General features: G+C 38.1%; 1 protein-coding gene across 1 annotated transcript in view; it reads right to left on the bottom strand.

The window, feature by feature from the left end:
* SLC2A13 (solute carrier family 2 member 13) overlaps positions 1-21,734 on the bottom strand; it is a 219,549-nt gene that overhangs the window by 82,577 nt on the left and 115,238 nt on the right. The window contains exon 7 of the mRNA XM_026076041.1: positions 6,073-6,181. Coding sequence (XP_025931826.1) covers positions 6,073-6,181 — 109 coding nt within the window. The remainder of the gene's footprint in view (positions 1-6,072; positions 6,182-21,734) is intronic.

Raw genomic sequence — 21,734 nt, 5'->3', positions numbered from 1 at the left:
AGGAGAGGGGAGAAGTGGAATTCAAAGTAGCATTTCTCCACCTCAGCCTTTGCTAACCCTCTGCAGGCTGAATGATACCTTCTTGCCAAGTTAGCTATCCACAGATGCAGAAATAGAGCGAGAGACCTGCTTGAGCCTAATGCTGCAGACAGGTGAATATTGTCTAATACTCACTTAAGCTAATAGAAGTGAAGGTTTACAGCTCCTTTCAGGTTCAAGCTCTGTAATTGCTGTACAATAGACCAGGCTATTAAACCTACCATTAAACTTCCCTCTAACATCTATTAAACTTCAAAAGTATCCTGGCTTCTTTCCAGTCTCGGTCCTCTTCTCTGTCATGCATTTTTTATTCTCTTATTTATATTCAGTACAACATTCGTTCACTTTTCATGTTAATTGTTTTAATATTCTTAACTTTTCTTCAAACCCTTAATTTCCGCTTGTTACATAACCTCCCTTTGTCCCCTTTTGTCTTTTCCTTCTTTCTTTTATTCAGCTCTTTTTTTTCCTCTCTCATTACTCTGAGCTTTTTTCCTCCTCTATATAATATTTTCTTCCACTCCCCACTTCTTGCCAGCTGGAGAAGGATGCTTGTTTTTATCATCTCATTCTTTTGTTTGCTTGCACAGATTAAAAAAACAAGACTGTTACAGCTTGAAAGTGTCTGTGGACCAAATCCAGGCACAGATATATTTTACATGTGATTTCACTTAACTTTTAGGAGATGCAAGGATATTTTAACAATAACAAAACATTTTATTAACTAGGAATAACAGGTCACATACACTAGTGAAAATCCAAGCTGAAAAAAAGCCTAAGTCCGTAAGCTATCCTTGTTGACACAGTATACCGCATTTCGGTTACAGAAAGCTTTTCTAACACAATATGAAAAGATAAAGCAAATGACTAAATTAGCATCACATCAAGATTACTGTTTCAACTGCAAAACAAAATATTTTGTTTGGCTTTCATCAAGTCTGCTTCTCTTAAAGTTTTATGAGAATATGACTAATTAAGATGATACAGCTGCCTCTTAAGTCTTATTGAGCTAAGATGTTACACATTTACAGTCTTGAGGACATAGAGAGCTTGTGTGGATGTACATCAGCTAGCTCAGAACTAGCTAGTCTCAAAAAGAGAAGAAGAAATTCTGGCACAGGTCACAAAACCTTGATGCAGTCCAGAGTGAACACATGTACAACAAAATAACACTGAGTTGCCTCCTGTAATGGCTAAATTACTGCTTAGTATTGAAGCTAATTTAGGATTTTTCCAAGAGCTTTTTTCCCCATGATTTGTTTTGACTGCAGGGAAGCTGCATGGTATCAGGAATGTTTTCAGAAGTCATAGTCTTGCTGGGACTTGAGCATATAGCTAAAACACTGATCTACACTGTGTTTTTCATCGAACAATCTGAAATAGTCAAATCCTTCAACATACAAAAAAAAGAAAAGGGGATTTTTGCATGAGATTTTTAGAAGTAACTGATGGGGAAACTTATCTTGAAATATTACCTTAAAAATGGTCCTCCTCCCCCAAGTTTTAATTATGTGCCACTGAAGGCTTGAAAATATCTGCATACCTGTGATTTGGCAAAATTCTTGGGTATGTTGTTATTAACTACCTAATCTGCAGTAACTGCTATCCTGGAGTACAACCTCCTTCACATGGTCTTTGTTTGGTATCCTGTCAGACAGCTTTGTGACTATAGGCTTGAAACAGTGAACTTCTGTTTTCAAGATGAGAAAACCCCCAAATGGTAAGAAATCAAAAACTTGAACTTTTTCCAACTTGCTTGCACTACTGTTAGAGATGCTTGTCTGAAATTGCATGCAATTATCTTTCATAAGTCAGTTAACCTGGAAAAAGCCATGGTAAAAAGGAAATATTTTTTCTACTTCAGGCCTGTATCTTATAGCATTGGTATCCTTATTCTCAGGACAAAAAAAGGAAACAACAATAGGTCACTAAGCTTTATTCTTTTACTAACTAAATTTAGCGTGCCAGAATCTATTCGCAAGAGTCACAGTCTCCCTAGCCTATTTTTACATTTTCTTTCTTTTTTAGATCCACCTCCTTGAAGCAGAAGTTGCTCTGCATGTAGTTCTCAACTCCACTGACTTCCTACTCATGCCCAGAGCTTCTGGATGTCACGTACATATTCAGCTGATTCAAATATAACATGAAACTATTTCTGCGTGTCATGGACAAAGCACAGTCCTCAAGAACTCTTGCAAGAGCTCTTCTTTTATCCTCCTTTCCCCATTCTCACGAAAAATCCTATTATACATAGACTTTGTTTATTCCGGCTGTCACTGGGGTCGCAACTGATACTCAAGTTTTAACTTGAAAATATTCACACTGTGAAGCCTTGAGCATTTGAAGATCCAGATTTTTGCTGTTGTCTCCATGGATTTCTTTCAGTCTCTTTTTTTCTCTGCTTTTTAGGATCTCTCCTACTCCTGGAGACATTGAGTGCTTACTTCTAGACCCCTGCAGAATTGCTCTGTATAATTCCACCTTTAACACACTGACTTTTCAATTAAAATTTTGTTTTCTTAAACAGACCAGTTAGTTGGTGCAGCATACAGAAAAAATGGATAAGTGTTAAATAATACTACAGGAGTTTTCTTTCTCAGAGAGTCATGGAGCTACTGGAACAAGTCCAGCAGAAGGCTGCTGAAATGATTAGGGGACTGGAGCATCTCTCATATGAGGGAAGGCTGAGAGAGCTGGGACTCTTCAGCCTGCAGAAGAGAAGGCTGAGGGGGGATCTTATCAATGTGTACAAGTATCTGAAGGGAGGGTGTCAAGAGGATGGGACCAGACTCTGCTCAGTGGTGCCCAGTGACAGGACGAGGGGCAACAGGCACAAACTGAATCACAGGAAGTTCCCTCTGAACATGAGGAAAAACTTCTTTACTGTGAGGGTGACAGAGCACTGGCACAGGTTGCCCAGAGAGGTGGTGGAGTCTCCTTCTCTGGAGATATTCAAAACCCGCCTGGACACGATCCTGTGCAACGTGCTCTAGGTGACCCTGCTTGAGCAGGGGGGTTGGACTAGATGATCTCCAGAGGTCCCTTCCAACCTCAACCATTCTGTGATTCCGTGAATTTATATGTAAGCAAACCATCAACAGACAGCTGCTTCCTTGTATTTCAAAAACTTCCTTTCATAGGAAAATGTTTATCTTGCACAACCTGATAACTACAAATTCAGTTATACTGGATTATTAAAATACTGGATGTTGCAAATGGTTTACAAGTCAGTCAGTCCTTTAACAACAGTGCCTTAATGTGTTTATTATAGGCATTTTTGTATTTTAAAGATAATATTCAACTATATTTTATAGTTGTAATTCTGTCCTCCTACACATACACAATTAGGTCAATTACAAACTATTTGTAAAGCATCCTACATAGTAAGGGGTTTGAGATTTTAAAGCATCTGAAGTTTAAGATAAGCAAAGTCAGCCTACCAGTGTCATAAACCTTGTGAACTGTCCATTTTTTGTTCTGTCACAGTAAGACTTTCTAAAGAAGAACCAAAATGTGAGAATGGCTGTCCTAGGCCAGAGATTGTATCCACAGCATGTTTAATAATACTATAATAATTTTTATTTCATGACTTTCCCTAATTAATTTCTAAACTTATTTGTACTTTTGGCATCTATAACATCCTGTGGCAATGATTTCCACAATGCAATTATGCACTGCATGAAGAAATGTTTCCTTCTGTTTATTTTAAACCTAATGCGGGCTAAGAAATAGGGGTCAACAAAATTGTGTTATAAGAAATAATGAATAATCACACCCTCCCCATCTCTTCCATGGCATTAGTAGTTTTACATGCCTCTTCCATTTCTCCTGTACTTGCTTCTTTTCCAAGCTGCAGAGTCCGCACCAGTTTGTTCATATATAGGCACATCTCTTCTCATGTACAAGCTGGTTTACACTTTTTTAAAGACAGGAGTTCTACATTGTTTGCACTATTCCAGATTGGTTGCTGATGTCATCATTGCATTTGTATAGAACTAGCCACAACTCCAAGATCTCCCTCCTGAGTGGTAACACTTAATTTAGACCTCCATGCATGTTAGTTAAGAGTCCAGTTCCTTCCCACAAGTATTATTGTATATTTAATGCATTTGCCAGTTTATTAGTTTTTCATTTTGCATTATTATCCCACAGTTCTTCATTATCACAACTTGGGGGTTTTACTCTCCTAAACAGTATATAAGTACAAGCTGATTCTTTCCTGTTTAGCCCCCTTCACAGATTATTTATTAATTGGACAGCAAAGATCTCTGCTTAGATGCCAGTAGGATTCTACTGTTGGCTTTCTTCCGTTGTGAAGATGGATCATTTTTTCTTACCCATTGTGTCATATCTTAACAAGTTATTAATCCATGAGAGGACTTCTCTCTTACTTTTGTGACTGTCCAGTTTCTTCAAGAAACTTTGGCAACACCCATCATGAGCTAGGATGATTAGTTCATATGGTTCTGGCATGCCCATCAACTGAAACATCTCCAATGGGTTTGAAGCTATGATGTCTCTGCAACAGACATGCTGGTTCTTTATAATAATTTTATGTTCCCCATCTGCATGTTCATTTTTCATATTTGTAATCATACTTCTCATTTTATTCCATGACAATTTCAACTAATTTTGATCAGCACAGGATTCAAACTTTCTGGGCTGTAGCTCAATGCAACACTCCCCCTCCCCCATGGAAATTATGCCACTCCTTTGATACCAAGACAATCTAAACAACAGGTTACATGCTAAAGTTCCAAATTTGATGATTTCGTATTTGAATTACTCCCAACCTGTTGGGTATAAGCTGATTAGTCTATGCAATCTGTTAGTATTTATTTCATCCGTTTGTTCAAAGATCTTTTTCCCCTTGGCATTTCAATTTGAAACAGACCTCTGACACATCTTTAGTAAACTCCAGCACGGGAACTTCCATACTCCCTCCACCATTAACACAGACGCTACAAAAGCCTTTCTAAACGTTGCTGCTAAAGATTTGTCTTTTGTTAGTGTTCTTGTTATGTCTGGATCATTACTGGACCTAGAGACGCTTGTTAGGTCTCTTGCTTCTAATGTGCCTGAGGAATTCATCAAAGCTCTTTTTCTGCCTGTCTTCTGTTTTTTACATGTAACTTACCAGTTATGCATTCTTCTGTTTTCCTCATGTATGGAGGCTCTCTACTTTGTGAAGCATCTCCCTTTACCTGTTACAGATTTCCCTTCTCTGCAGTTTAACAACGAGTTTGGGTTTTTACCCCTTATGACAGACTGTTGATACTTAAGACTTTAAATATGGTATCTCTTGATACCACTGAAAGCTTAACCCTTTTAGCTGCTCCTTTTAACTACCTTCCCACAAGCTTCCTTGTTTAGATGTAAAACCCTTCATGAGACGTTACTGTAATATTTACACTTGCTCTTAAAACAATATGGAAATTGCATTTATTATAGTTACTCTTGTAGGCTGGATCAACACTAACTTCATCTTAAACTAGGTCTTGTGCACTGCATATTTACCAAGAGCTACTTATCTTGCGAGCTGACAACTTACCAAAAAAACCCAATAAATTCTCTTCATCTCCACATTTACTGAGTCTTCCTACAGGTAATGGAACCATATAATAATGGAAAATGCTTCTTTCCTTGGCATCTGTTACCTCTTTAAGCACTTCATAGTAATTTTCCATCTTGTTTACATGGTCAACAGTCCAGCCTTACTGTATTTTGGCCTATTGTCACACAAATCCAATTCATAAGAGTACTTTCTGATCTAGACTTACATATATACCTTTGACTGTAACCTCTATCATATAGTATCACATCTACACATCACTACGGTCTGCATTGTCATCTCTACACAAATGTCTTCCTGAGATGCCCAATATGTCAAAATGCAGATTTAAAACCAGGCAATCCAACTCACTCACTCCATTGTTCTCATTTCAGATTTTGTCTAGATGGCCATAAACAATTGCTACTGGTCTAACGTCTGCTTTTATATTTTAAAAAGAGAAGAAAGCAATAAATACATACATGACGGTGTTAATCCCTGACAGTTGTTGAAACATCTGCAGACCACAACCCACAACTAAGGCTCTTCGAGTTGGAGGATATGTTAGCATTCTGCAGATCACAGGTCCGGCTTAAAAACAAACAAACAAACAAAAGAATACATAATGGTTCTTAAATGCTCTCTGTCAAGACAATGTTCCCAAGTATAAGTTTTTGCACTTCATTTTGATACAAACTGGGATTCTTTCAATTATTTTTGAATAATTTTATCATTTCAGTTCTTTTCTGCACTGTACAAAAAAGATGATTTTTCAGGAAACATAGGCACAACACAAAACAATTTTTTTGGTCAAAGTGTATATAGTACTATTGATGGCACATGTACAGCTCTCCTATATTCTATTAACAGACTGCACATCTGTTATAACTGGATATACTGTTTCAAAGTTCTTACAAATAGTCACTTCTGGTCCCTTTCTAAAAGCTCCCACTCATATTGAGAAGTTACTTCAGAAATGCCACTGCTCACTGCTCAGATCTGGATCTTGCAGATAAAACTTTCTCCAAAGTCCCCCAAAATCAATTTATACAAAACAGTTGCAAAAATGGGTATTTTGTGGTGTGGGATAGATCTATGTTGCACAGGTGTAAGGCCAGCAGATGGAGCATAAATTAAATTTCTTCCATACCTTTGGAAGCATTGGGATGGGGCTACATTCAAAAAAGCAGAAAACAGTGTCTTAAGGAAGAGGAAAACCAACATTTCTGGCAGATAAGAAAAGTTTCCTTCTTTGTTAATTTTAAATTTTCAAAGTATCCTATAAACAATGCAATACAGAAAATTCTATGAATCAGGCAAAAATAGAAAATATTTGACTCCGTTATTTAGTTGAATTTACTTCTGTCCAGTATGTCATTTAAGCTAAAACATATTCGGTGAAAAATTTTACATTTTACTTGGTATACCTACTTAGAGCAACTAATAAAGGTCACAATACATATATCTCAAAATAGTTGCCATCAAATAATAAAAAGCTGAATAGAAGTCATATCTAGAGGCCAAGACCACCTATATTTTATGTTTACATTTATACATTTTCCTCAAAGCCCATCCTGAATATACAGAAATATATTAAATGCACTGATTCAATATAAAAATCTATAGAAGTCAGTTAAGGAAGAAAGATTTACACCAGAGAGTTTCAATTTCAGAAAGCTGGCCATGTATGAACAGTTTCAATAGCAAAATTTGATAAACAAGTTTAGATAAAAATTTTCTCAAAGGTAGTCAAACCTGTCTGGGAAGAGTCATTCTCATAAAAAAATTATGGTGTTCACATGCCATTTGTATTATCACTTAACTCCCCTGTCTTTATCATTAACAGTAGAATCCCATATGGCGAATTGTCCACGTGACATATATACAATGGCAAATGCCATTAACATACAGACAGTACACAGTTCTACCTGTCCAGCAATATAGCCACATCACTACCTCCAAAATGCCTCTATTTGGGTTCATAAGGAACTTATGTGAGTTTTTTAGCAATTCCTGATCCACTCAGATATTTGATGACGAGAGTCATGCAATACCCTATTCACAGTAAGGCATTGTACAAAACGATGGAAACGAAGGCATTAAAATGAATAGCTAGAAAATGAAAGCAGCTGTTCCCAAACAATGGGTTGCAGCTCAGATGGAGTCATGAGCCCTTAACAAATTTAATTACAAAAATCCATTTGTAGGCCTGGAAGTGGGTCCCTGCAGAAAGTTTAGGACTTCAGATTAAAGTCTTTCTGTGCTTTAGACCTTCAGAGCATCCAATCAGCTAAATTCAGTAAGTATTTGTCATTTTTTCATATTTCTGACTAGTAGTATCATATACATGATGTTGAAAACATCATACTGGCTTATGTCAGAGAATAAAAAGTTTCACTACAAGTCTGTGCCATGGCAACTACACATCTGAATAGGCATACAGAAAATTAAAGGACTGACTTTCATAAAGTTCACAGCCTTCAGGTTTACAAACCAATAAACTGAAACCAAATAAAAGACATCATTAATCTCTATATTAAATGAGCTTTGCAAATTAACTTAAAAGCCCAAAGGACTTTTGCTGTTTGTAAGATGGGTGTTTTTAAACTAGAAATTGTATGAAACTTTTTATTAAAATCATCTAGCCCTAAAACTACATGTATTATTCTTGTGTTTTCCTATATTCACTCCTGCCACTGAAATTAAAGTTGCTCTTGATCATACAGATATCACAGGAATAAAATCCTAGCCCTTCATATCACAGCTACACCAAATACTGGGAACAGGACCAACTATTAACTAATGAGCTTGATTCTCAGACAGGACTGTACAAGAGGGAGAAAAGAGCTTTCCCCATCCTTACGTGAGTTAATATACAACTGTCTTAAAACTAAACAAAAAAAGGCTAAACACAGTTAACAATGAAGAATGGTTTTAAATAGAATCTTTAAAATGAAGTCTTCAGAATTATTGAATGCATTTTTCTTCTGAAAATAAGTCTGCTGAAAATTGTAATTGAATTACAAGTTTCTGATAACACTTAAATCTACTGTTATCTATTGCAATAAATTAAAATAGCAAAAGCAATAAAATAAAAAAAAATTAAATGCAGCAACTTAATTGCAAATGGATCTAGAGGGAAACAGATGACACAAAAGATAGGTCACAAATAAAATTAAGTGATAGCTATTTGGCAATTTTTTACAATGGAGGACGTAAATATTTCTCTCCAAATTCACTATTTTTTGTTCATTGTACTCCTGCCTTAATTGCTTTTGGTTTCTCATTAGCTAGAGGATTTAGAAACATTCCTGGTTTTGAGCTATTTAATCTGAACTTGTGAAGCCACTGACATGTTTGTTTTCCATCTTCTAAGCTATTAATAAAAATTAAGTCAAAAGGATGAGACCTCATAATGTCATGATTAATTTAACGAGACTAGATTTGGTTGGACTTTTTGTGCTGTGGTTTCAGCTAATTACTTACAGATAAGTACCAAGCTCTTCCCAGGGGTCACCGCGTCTCAGCTAACAACGGAGGAACCACTTCCGGCACTAGAGAAAGCTCCCTGCCTCCTATGGGTCTCCATTCCTCTGAGAAAGCTCAAAGCTTGCCTGTTTGCGCCTTTTTGTATGGCAATGGCACCGGTCAGCCAAGAACAAGAAAAGATTGTCAGCTCATCCGATATTTGAGTTTGGGTATCGTTTCAATTTTTCACAGCAAATACATCCAATGGAATAACCAGATATCCATCTCCAGAATAAAATAAAAGCTCACCACACATAACTGTGTGGTTCTAGAGAGTTAATTAATGCAAGGAGCTTTTCCATGGCTAGTTGAAGCTTTTTATTTGCTTAGCAACCCTAGATTTCAAATAAACAGCCCCTCCAAAGCATCTTATCAATCCACAATGAGAGGAGAATAGAAACACTAAGAACAAAGATTTTTGTTTTGACAGCAAATTGGCTTGGCCTTTTGGGAATCCTGAAAACAAAGCAATTTTCTTTCATCTGTAAAAGGAAAAACATCTTTCCCTTGATACCGCATTCTTTGATACAGAGCTTTGGTGATGGAAAATCCATACCACCATGTACTTATACAAAGAGGCAGCGGTTAAGAATGCCTTTGAATAGGACAAGAAGCAGCAGCAAGTGGGGGGGGGGAGAGAAAAAAAAAGAGGGGACTGCATTCTGGCTCTGTGTGACATGTTCTTTCTATAAAGCACAAACTACTGTAAAGAAGTCCTTAAAAACTGGAAAAACCATGACAAAAGAGAAAACAAACAGATAAAAGTGGCAACTTAAATGATACCATTGTGAGCTGAGAGAAGTGGTACAATGACTGAAGAGAGGCAACCACCTGAGGAGTTGAAAGCAGAGGTTTCTGACTGTACAGTTCACTTGTCAGCTCCGGTGCCAGCAGAGGTGAACCCGAGTGTGGTATTGTCAAAATCTGCAGAGTGTGAGAGTGTGTGTGGGAAGGACGGGGAGGCTTATCTGTTTGTGTGATGGGAAAACAGGGATAGAAGAAACTGGGGATCACATTGCGCTTTCCTTATAGTTGTGGTACATATCTTGGAAGCAAAACAATAGGTAGTAAAAAAGACCGACTTCTGCATATCCGCAGTCTGCAATGTGGTTTTAGCAAACAATTATTTCTTTTCATGCTCTGCTCTAAAAGTGCTTTGCAAGGGAAACAGTAACATTATCCTCACTTAAAGCTGGAGAAAACAGATGAGGAAAGATAAAATGATGTGCCTAACAGAACACCAAGACAGAAGAGGCAAAGGCTCTAACAGTCTGGAGATCTACCCGCTCCACTGTCTGTCCCACCAACTAACAAATTGCAGTGAAAAGCATTTATCAAACTGGTATTAGAATTTTTCTTTTTCTTTTCAAGTTGAGGAAAGACACTTAAAAGAAAATTGCAGTCAGGATAGTTTCAAGAGTGATATTTTTTAATTAAAAGAACATCCAAAAAGCTGATGCCTCAAGAGTTCCCTCCAACCCAATCAGTAACCTACTCTCAAAGCTGATTCTTCCAGCTGTTAGCTACATTAACACTCATACAGGTATCATATTGTATTTCCTGAGCAACACACTTCAATCTCCCCCCCTTTTTTTTTTTGTAAATTTTTCTGCCAAGATCTAGGTGTAGCAAAATCTTTTTTTTTTTTTGTCTTTATCCTCTGTTCCTTGTTTCCGAATCAAACATCCTTGTTCCTGCTCTAAGCCAGTGATTTTAACAGTGAAAATAGATTTCTACTCCTTGCCCTCCAAAAAAATTAAAAACAGGGAGATATTCCCTGGAGGGGAGGGGGGAAAAAGGGAAATTTAGTAGAATTTTAGAAGTAGCCTGGAGCTCAATGAAAGTCTCTGTGAGAACTTTTGGATAAAATCTGTTGCATGTTCATTCTTTTGTTTATTAATAGCACATTTAGTCTAAACCATCTTCTTTAAAAAATATTTCTCATTTGGGGGTCCTGAAAAACTCCTGTCATTAGTTTTTCCTCTCACTTTTTAAAAGTCAGATACCATCAGCAGAAGAGCTTTATTAAAAATAGGTTTAAAAAAAGTTAGAAATGAGGTTCACTTTTAAACAGATTAAAAATAACTGTTTTGAAGTCAATAATTATAGTACAGCTCAGCAGGGTTCCAAAACTACCAACAAAGAGAAAATCAAAAAGTCACTGTAGATTAAAGTCAAAGGCTTTAGCTTTGGCTTCCTAACAACAGGACAGCACCATCAATGGACGCACAGACGACAGACAGTAGAGCAGACTATTCTAAAGCAAAAAATAATAAATCTTACGCAACTGCTTCAACTTGGATTTTATTTTATTTTATTTTTAAACAGAAGTATTTGAACTTCAGCACAAAGTTCAGTCCCACTGAAGACAGAAGGACAAATATATGCTTAAACATTTCATTGAATTGCAACCTAAGAGCATAGCTTCTCTAGATGTATAAACTGCTAAATAAGTTTCAGTACTAACCATCTTCCTATAAAAAAAATGAAGGGCTCTAAGACAACCATTATCACTCAACAGCAACGTGTTTTTTGGCTTTGCAGAAAAGGAGCTGGGGTCCTGCTGGACAGCAAGTGGAGCACGAGGCAGTGGCATGTCCTCCCACCAACCAGTAAAGCCAGCCGCAGTCTGGGACGAGCAGCAAGCGCACAGTCAGCAGGCCAAGGGAAGCGACTCCTGCCCTCTCACCGGTGCTTGAGACCCCCACACCTGGAGCACCGACTGCATCCCATCAAAAAACAAGTCCAGAGAAGAGCTGCCAGGATGGGTAGGGGGCTGGAGCACAAGACACACGAGGAGAGTCTGAAAGAACCAGGTTTGTCCAACCTGAAGAGCAAAGGCTAAGGGAAGATCTTCTGCTGTCTACAACTACATAGTAGGAAGCCACAGAGAAGATGGACCCAGACTTCTCAGAAGTGCACAGGGGTTGGATAAAAGGCAAAAGACCAGTTGGAATGGGGAAAATTTAGACTAGATACACATTTTTGTCTGCTGTTTTGTTTATTTTTTTAAACACCATTAAGGTGGTCAAACCTAAACCAAAAAAGAGGTGTGGAATCTCTGCCCTCAGAGACAGTCAAAACTCAGCTGAAAAAGGTCCTGAGCAATCTTTTCTAAGTTGACTAGGGCTTGGATTAGATGACTTCCAGAGGTCATCTCCATGATTCCTAAGCGAAACGTACATTATTCTATGATTCCATGCTGATACTGGTTATTATAACCCCATGAAAAAGTCAGTTTTGTGTTTCACAGTGGTCAAAAAAAAGCAAACTCTGTAAGAAATTAAAGAACAAAGCAGAAGTTATTATGACAAGAATAGAGTGTACTATGGTATATCAAATGCTGTATGCATTTTCTCTCTATTTCTTCCTTCATCTCCAAAATAAATATAGTAGAAATTGAAAAAGGTTCAGAAAAACGCAAAAAGGACAATCAAAAGAATGGAACAGTTCCAATGTGCTGCAACAGCAATGTTATTTTTACTAGTCCCCTGGGTACTAGAATGCTTATACAGTTGCACTTCATTAGTGTACCTATGTCTGGGTTCAAAACAAGCTAGCATTGAAGTCTGTTTAGTGTGATTCTGCTTTCATTGGTAAAACAGGTTTCTGCTTTCGACAACAAATGAAAGCAACCAATCAAGTATACTAGGATCCTTTAAGATGGAAAAAAAGACTGGGAGCAGGAAATACAAGAAGAGTTTTATAAAACCAAAAGTGGCACAATGAAGGTGAATAGGAACAACTACTGCTTCAATACAAGAGGAGAACAGGGTGTATAAAATGAAAAGTATCAGAGGTCAGATGCAAAAAAAGAGTGTAGTTATGATCCACCTATATAACATCTATTGGCCACTATCCAGACAGAATAGAAGGTGAGATGGACTTTTGGTCCGATACTGTGTGGACCTTTTTACAAAAAGTAGGGGACTCATGGCTCTTGTCTGTGGGTCAGAAGACAGGGACAGTGAGCCATGTTTTTGTTACTGTAGATTATATCTCACTGAAGCAAGAATACAAAATCAATTACTTAAGTAGTCTCATTTACTGAACTAGTAATAATTTCCAAATTAAAAGTAAAAGTGCAGAGAACAGAAAATCTCTTGGGCTATGATGCCAAGAAGTGGTTTTATGAGAACTGAAGATTATGAAAAGCTGATGTTCATGACAGTCTTCAAAACCTCCAATTTCTGGAGGATTCACATACGATCTACGTGAATTTTTACATTCAAGTCACTTTGAAGTTTCAGGCATAATAAAGTACTTCATAATAAAATATGCTTCTTCACAATTTTGCATCTGATACATTCGTTAGCATCAAAGCAAAGCTAGTACAAAATCAGCACAGAAGCAGTTTACTTCTATTTGCGCAAAGGAGAAAGCCTATAGAGAATCAGATTAGTAACACTTCATTTACTTTATAATGCTGTCAATGATAGCAACAAACTTCCCCAAGCAAGATACATAGACTGTTCTTAATATACTTTCACTGCACAGCAAAATCTTGTTGGCTTCCAGGTATTATAAAGAGACTGCCTCTGCATAAACTTGTGAGAGTTTCTCCATGGTAATTCTTACCAATGCCTGTGAAACTGGCAGCAAGTAGCTGCATCCACATACAATTGTTTGTACAGCTGAAATATTTTTTGCCTGTTGATTAACAGGAGAACATACTGTGGGTCTTCCTTTCACTAAATCATTTTCTTAAAAGTAATTTCAAAACCTGACACACAGATGTCTTGTATCATCAGTTGTGACTAAATCACTAAACAAAGGCTCCTAGATAAAACAGAATTAAAAAAAATATATAGTATATTGTTGCACCAAACAGTGGGCAAAAGGCATCTTCCTTCTTCATGACTCTGTTTTCAAGGGGAAATAGAATTAGTATTAGATAATAGACAGTCCAAGATCCCTCAGGTACTAAAGAATATATCTAATTTGAAAGCTGGTTAGCTTATACTGATTGAAAACATCTCTAATCATTTTCAGTATAACGAAGACAGAATATCATTGCCTGAACGCCACGTTAATATAATGGTAATCAAGTCTCATCTTGAGTGAGTCTGAGTCTCATAAGTCCAGTTTCTTTATAAATCTGAAAAGGGCAGTTCTTTACAAAGTTCCTGAAAATTCAGTGGGATTTATGACAATGATTGATCTCTTTTCCCCCAGTTAGATACGCTTTTCTCCTTCTACAAAAAAAAGTCTAATTCTTGCTTACTTAACTGTTCCTATTAATGCTTGGAGATAGAAGTATGCACAGAACAGGGAGCTTTTCATTGCTTCTATGCAACCTCACAGGTCTAGTAGACAGAAGGGAAGATCCTAATGACTTTTAAAAATTATTTAGAAGCCTGAAGCCTGTTTTCCAAAAGGATACAGGAATTCTGAGAGATTTCCTCATGAATTTCAGTAAGTAGATTTTTATGCTGATTTTATATCCCTCATCAAGTTAATCCATCAGCTAAAAGAAAAAATAATATCCAGGTAAAGCAAATGATAGACCTCTTTCAAAAAAAAATAATATATATATCTAACCAGTGCAGTATATATACAAATTGATATTTATAAGCATTTCAGTCTCCTCTTGTGCTCCCCTATTGAAATCCATCTGTTTTAAAATTTTAAACTGAAATTTTTAAGTTTTGGACAGATGTCATCTTTTTAGACTATGCTCCTTATACAGCAGCTTATGGCTGGTCCCGATTAGAGACCAAAGGTCCGATAGGATCCTGGTTCACAGGAGCTTTTTGAATGGATATTTTTCCACTTCACCACTTTCAATCATATTTAAATCAAAACATTTAAGTGAACGGACATTCCTCTGACATTTGCAGTGACCAAAGCCATTTCAGTTTCAATGGATAAAGGTTTCTTTTTCTGGCAGTAGATACTAACAACAATGTTAAAATACCAACTATAAATATGTTACAAAATGATTATTTTCTCAGAATAAAAAGGAGTTTGTACTCAAAAAGTTCCACTGTAAAAGGAAGAGAGTACATTTTTCTGTCTAGTTCACCTATGAAAGGGATCTGCTTCAGGACTACAACTTTATACTGTGTGGACAGAGCATGATATTTTATTATGTTAATAAACACAGTTTATCAAAGAACAAAATCTAATAAAATTTTTCTAGACAAAAACAACATAATAAGAAAGCCACTACACTTCAAAAGATGCAAGAGAGTGCTTAGTTAACGGTTACAGGTTAATGGTTACAGGTGTGCTAGCAGAAGATCCTTGTGAAGAAACACTAGCAAAAATCCAGTGGGGCTTGGGAGAAGGGGTTGTCTGAACTTGTTTCATTTGCCAAGTGTTGATTTTTTTCTCCATTACTCTGGTAGGAAGAACAGCACTGCCAAAACAGTAGTGTCCATCCTGAAACCATGTTATCGGGACTGAATTTACCAAGGGAGGAAGGACAGCTGTCGCCTCTTCCCACCACTGCCAGCGCTAGGTATTCCCTGGCTCTGTGTGGAGCTCACGCAACTAGGGAATAGTTGTGCTACTGCAAATCCATGAGGCCCTATCAAGCACTGTTTTTTTGTATAGGGCATAAATGTTTCTTTACTGGAAGAACATCTAGAAGAGACACAGTTTTGATTTACTTCCATATTATTTTAAGGAATGGCAGCTTTCTACTTCTATTTAAAGTGTTATTTAAAAATTATGAGTTTGTTTTTAAACATTGGGGGAGAGGAAAGGAGCATTTTCACTGAAATTAATTCCTTCATTCAATTTCCCATTTCATGTCTAAAGCTCGAGGCAAATCAGGGCTTAACCCACCATGCACACAGGCACTGGTTTTCAGCTCTGAACAAAGGCAAAAACCACTGTGTAACTCTGAAACTGTCTGAACCACTGAAGAACACTAGAAACCATGCCCTAGTCGCCACATGAAGAATCAGTCAAAAAAAAGTAAAAACTGAATTGGCACCAAAAAAAAAAAAATCCTTGCCTTTGAATTGGTCTATAAAACATCCTTCCAGATTATAAAAGAAAATCACTATTAAAATAGAATCATTATAACCATCTACTCAAAACAAACTCTTTAGCTTCCTTAGTGACTCCTACATAACCAAAAAACTCCAAAAACCTATGTCCCTAGCTCTGTAGTATCCCTGCTAGCAACCTGCTGCCAGATCATCACAGCTACCTTTAAAGATCCTACATGGGAACATGCTACTTTCAGCTTCTTCCTAACTTCATTTGCTAATGCTCTTTTTTCCAGGGAGACAAAAGAACAATCATGGACATATGACCAGAAGCAGCAACTACAGCAGCTCCAGGACACATACGGCAAAATCAATCAATACACTCATACATGTAAAACATCCCCAAAAAATCCATGCATTAGGCTAGTCGTTGCCCATGGAAGATGCTATTAGAACATGCTATTTAAATATTTTTGGTCTGTCCAAATTCCAGACTGCATCTGCTGCAGTTAACAAGTAACACCTGGGGAAAAACCATCTGCATCACAATGTTGGTGGTATTTGTACAGATTCAATTTTATGACTTATGTAAATGCAGCAAGTGTTCTCAGCTGGTAACACTATTTCAGAAAAATGTCAAACTCCTTTCTTAAAGGCAGCAGGAGCTTAAACTATGCAAAGGGAAAAAGCTGTTTTTAGGACCAATATGAATTTCTATCTAGGGCTTCAGAAGGATATGTGCACTATCATGCTAAACACTAAGCAAGACAAACTTCATACAGTGATTCACAACATTTCATCAGCAGAAGTATGTGCTCAGCAACTAGTGGTTACTGAAAAGCATCTCAATTTCCCCAGGATTTCCTGGTTTTCCTAGATTTCAAGTAGCCTTCATGGCTTCAGGACAAATTGTAGAGTTCTTACCTGCAATCAGCTAGAGAGTTTGGTAATGGCTCAGAGAAGAGGCACAATTTCACCCAGATATGCATGCCCTCCCTAATACACACAAGCTACTCTTCAGGATGTTTAATTATTTTCCAGAAGCAATACAATTTGTTATGAAAAACAGATGTTTCAAAGGCAAGTCTTAAAAAGAACAGAGACAGTATGAGAACTACCTCCTGTTCAGCCACCCTTCCCCCCCCCCAAAAAAAACCCCAAAAAACAACCAAAGCAAAAATTACTCTAGTTGGAATTTTTAGGTTTCAAGGGCTGAAAAGTCTGAAGGTGTCAGCAAAGCTGCTTCACACCCTTACGAGTTACAACAGCTCATTTGGCATTGGACTGGGTCAGGAAACAATGAAAGTTAATTTTCAGTGTCAGATATAAGAAGCATCTGAATCTTTATATGGAATTCAGGAAAATATTTTCATGTTTCTCAGTAAAAGCATCATTGCCCAGCTGTGCCTTCTGCCAGCTGTCACCAACCTATTAAGCAGGCTGAAAGGAAAAATTCTTGGGCCGGAAGTCCGGGAGAAAAACTTGTAAACAGAAACAGAGGGAGAGCAAAGCTGGAAGAAAGCTGCAGTGTTTGGGCCACCTACGTTTAAGGGTAGATTTCCAAATATCTTCCTTCACTCACTGACCTCATATTTGCTTGCTTCCTCTAAGCTGCCAAATAGTCACTGAAAAAGATCTCTGCTTCTGAGCACACGGGTAGATATCTGAGAAGCTAATTCAGTTCCATTCTCCACCTATGCTTAGACACAGCTAAGATGAAGACACCAGTAGACAAGCATGGCAGAAGGTAGAGTGTGGAGGCAAGAATGACTTGCCTGACCACAGCACATGAAAAAAGGCAAATATAAAAAAAATTGTGTTTAAACATTAGCAGTATGCCTATACACTACATTACACAACATTTTAACTTGGAAGCTCACTCATTTATTAAGAAAAGGAATTCTACTGGGTAAAACACAGTTTAGTAGGCACTATGACCAACACAACTCAGCAAGTAATGCAATGCATGGATCGCCAGGTTGAAGCAGTTTGAAGCTGAGGTTTCTAGATCTACATTACATGTGATTTGTAGATTTTATGTCAGACTAGATTTAGTTTGGTCCCCTAAGCTGAACTCCACCACACACAGGCCGTTAGAAACTGTTCTGAGAACCACCCATTGATGTGGACCTTCACATCTCCAATAGGGATCGGAGTGTATTGGATGTGTCCCCGGAGTGGAGCTCCCGGTTGAGTTCCCCCTAAAGGTACATGCTCCACGTGCATGAGCACACTTTGCAAGGCGAACCAGCAGTGCATGTGGGTGACTACAGGAGAGGGGAAGAGACTCACTGCAGAGCTACGCTGCTCTTTTGAGCCAAAATGCTAATGCAGAGGCAGGCGATGTATCTTTTAGTAGCTGACAGCAACTGGAGCAGTTCTGCATAAAACCACACTAGGAAAAAAGAGGTATGAGCCACTCCTATATACTATTAGGTTTTATTCAGAATTAGTTTAGAAGAAATATAGGAGAAAATTAATACAATTGTTTGTAATGCTAGCACAACGAAATAAATTGCAGTCCAAGTCCATGATTAACATGGCAGGTCCCTGCAGGCTTGGGCTTTTCTTCTTTCTTTTCTTTTGATTACTAGTTTTGCAAGTTCAGCCTGAAACCTGACAGTAAAATCAGGTCCTTTTCCATTACTGTTGATAGTTTTTGGCAAGATGCAGAATTTTTTTTTTTCTCCAGCAACACTGTAAGGCCCTAATTCCATCCAAAAGAGTTGCAAATCTTTTTACTAGGCAAGCTTAGTAAATAATAATAGAAAACATGGGGGAAGGGAAGTACAATAAAGGCAAGTTTTGAAACTTGATTATGTTCTAAGACCTTCTCTTATATCTTGGATTTTCAAGGACAACCAACACACAATCAGGGAAAAGAATTTGTAATTTTAAAATTGACATGTCAGAATAGGTATGCAAAGGTTCAGTAAGCGGATTTGCATTTTTTTAATCAGTTTAAAGAAGAGTTTACCATATTGCTACTAATTGTTGTAGGAAAATAAAAGTACATTTTCAATACAATAAAGAAATCTTGTCCATTAAAGGCCAGAGTTAGGGATACATTACTGTTAGTTTCTAAGCCAACTGCAATTTGGACACTGAAGAGATTAACTTATCAATAATGTAAACGTAACGCGTCTCAGTATTTCTAACTTCAGAGAAGGCCACTGTTTAAGTGCATTTTAAATTTAATAGCTTCAGATACGAGCCTTCATTTCAAGTAAAAATCACTCTTCGTTTCTGCCTTTAGACAGTGGCCCTAGCTTTTCTTTAGACCTGCAGACACCTTCTGAGCATTTAAATGCAAGCGTGCAGGCGGCACCCTGCTTTACCCCCCCCCCCGCCCCCGGGCGTGGCCGACAGTGCCGCAGCCCCAGCGAGGGGCCGGGGGCCAGTCCCGCCGCCTCTGCCTCCCTCGCCCGGCAGCGCTCGTTGCTAGGATACGCCGCGGAGAAGGGCATTCTGCGCTGCCTTTAGGTAATGACGAGCTCAACTGAGAGTAACTGACTGAAGATGACACACTTTCAAGTTTTTCCGTATTTTAAAATCATCCTTTGCAGTGATAACACACACACACACACGCACACTCACCCTTAAAGAAACTGCGTAAGAGTAAGGCCTGAATTGGACTGGAAGAAAGCATAATGGTCATGAGTCTAATTATAACTTGAAGGAAAAAAAAAAGCTTCTCAGAGTTAGTTTTGAGGGAAACGATTTGCTGCTATCGATGAGAGGGCTTAGCAGAAAGCATTTACCTTATGCTGCGAAAGACTGACACATCTCCCCCATATTGACTCAAAATACATTAAGGCATTTACAACAGATATTTTCAGGCCCATTGCAGACCTCCGAAGAGAAATACTATTCTTTTCATTGTCAGACATGTATGTTTTAAACGAGCAGCGGTTTCTGATTAGGCTGCACTGCTTATTGTGGGCAGCAGCTGACGGACAAGACCATCCAAGTGGCAGTGAAACCCAGGTGATCAAACAGAGAGTTTTTCCGAAATGTTCTGGACTACATCTGTATCTCTCCAAATCTTAAAGCAACGCAGGAAAATAATACAACTTACTGGTAAAGGAAAGCATACAAGTTTCTCATGAGAAATATTGAAGCTAGATTACGACTCCTATTCACAACGGACTATGGGAACAAAAGAGAAGATGGGAGACCCTGCCCTAGATTCCTTGGACTTCTATGAGCAAGAAACACCTAGAATTACTGCGAAAAACAACAACAGCCTCTACAGAAAGAGCTGGGGAGGAAGCAGCCTGCCAGGAGGGGAGCAGATCCAGAGAGAGTACTGAAGCCGCACACATAGCAGCCAAGCTTAGCACCGGGTGCCCTTGCTGGAACAGGGCTGGGAAGGGGCCATGCGGCTCGGGCTCCTGGACGCTCTGCAGCCGAGTGGGGTGCCGCTCACGCTCCACACAGCCCACGCGCGGGCAGAGCGCCTGCTCCGCGCTGCTCCCCACTGAAGCGCTTACTGCAAGGAAAGCAACAACCTCCTGCCACACAGCTCATTAACATGCACTGAAATCCTCTGCCAGGGTTTCCATCGCAGCTACAGAGAACAGGCATTTTAAGGATGAAGTCTCAAAAGAGGTGATACATGATGCTATTTATATGAAAAGAGTGGCTGAACATTTTTTACATTGATTCTTCCAGATAATTCACTCTGTAAACCAATCTGTGAGGATAAATCTAGAAGACATTAAAGCAATGTCATCCCATTCTGTTACAATACAGGAATTCAGATTTTTAAACAACTGACCTTCCTCAGTAAAGGACAGCAACTCAATTACGTGATGGAGAACAGCAGTATTTCACTTTAACATTCACATCTGATAGATGATATTGCAATGACATTGATTTAAAATAGGAGGCTTTTCTATTCTCAGTGGATAAAAACAATGATCACAAATGTCACCAACGTGACACACTTCTTTCTAGGCCCTCGGTAGAGAGAAGCTTTTGAAAACAGCGTGACATAACAACAAAAACACAAAATTCCATTAGGAAAGAGATGTCAACATTTAAATAACCATTTCAGACCAGCAGCATATAAAATAAACAGCCAAGGGTCCTTTCTTCTGTGCAAGGTAAAACAGAGAACCATCCCGACTCTTCAGCCCATGAGGCTCTGCTAACACAAACTGCTCTATGAGAACGATTCCTTAACTCAGCATTTGTTATTTAATGTGTAATACAAGTCAAGCCTTTCCACATGCTTCCTAACACCACAGACTACTTACATTTCATTCCTCCCAATGGCAAGGTACTTGCTTTATACTCTCAAAGTTTTGCTGATAAGACTCCCTGTCTGGAAGGGATTGTACAGATTACAACTGCAAACTGGAAGGATTGTACAGATTACAAATTTTCTACAAATGTGCTGTATACTTCTTAAACACGTAAAGCCCTTACATTAAATAACAATTTAAGTTATTCAAATCTCAAACACAGTGATCCAGAACTAATCCTTGGGTCTCCAACATCTTCCCTTATTTTGTACTGCAAACAAAACTAACAAGTTTCTCTGTGACGCAAAGAAAGATGTTTAAAGGGAATAAACACATTAATGTGTCACTGAAACAAAGACACATTTGGTTGTTCACATTTGGTATAAGCCGGAAGGCAAGTCTCAAAGACATGTAGATACTAAAGAG

This window comes from Apteryx rowi, unplaced genomic scaffold (assembly GCF_003343035.1).
Source record: "Apteryx rowi isolate R43461 unplaced genomic scaffold, aptRow1 scaffold_423, whole genome shotgun sequence".
Classification (NCBI taxonomy): Eukaryota; Metazoa; Chordata; class Aves; order Apterygiformes; family Apterygidae; genus Apteryx; species Apteryx rowi.
The sequence above is the reverse complement of the archived record's forward strand: the minus strand, read 5'-3'. Positions and strand labels throughout refer to the sequence as shown.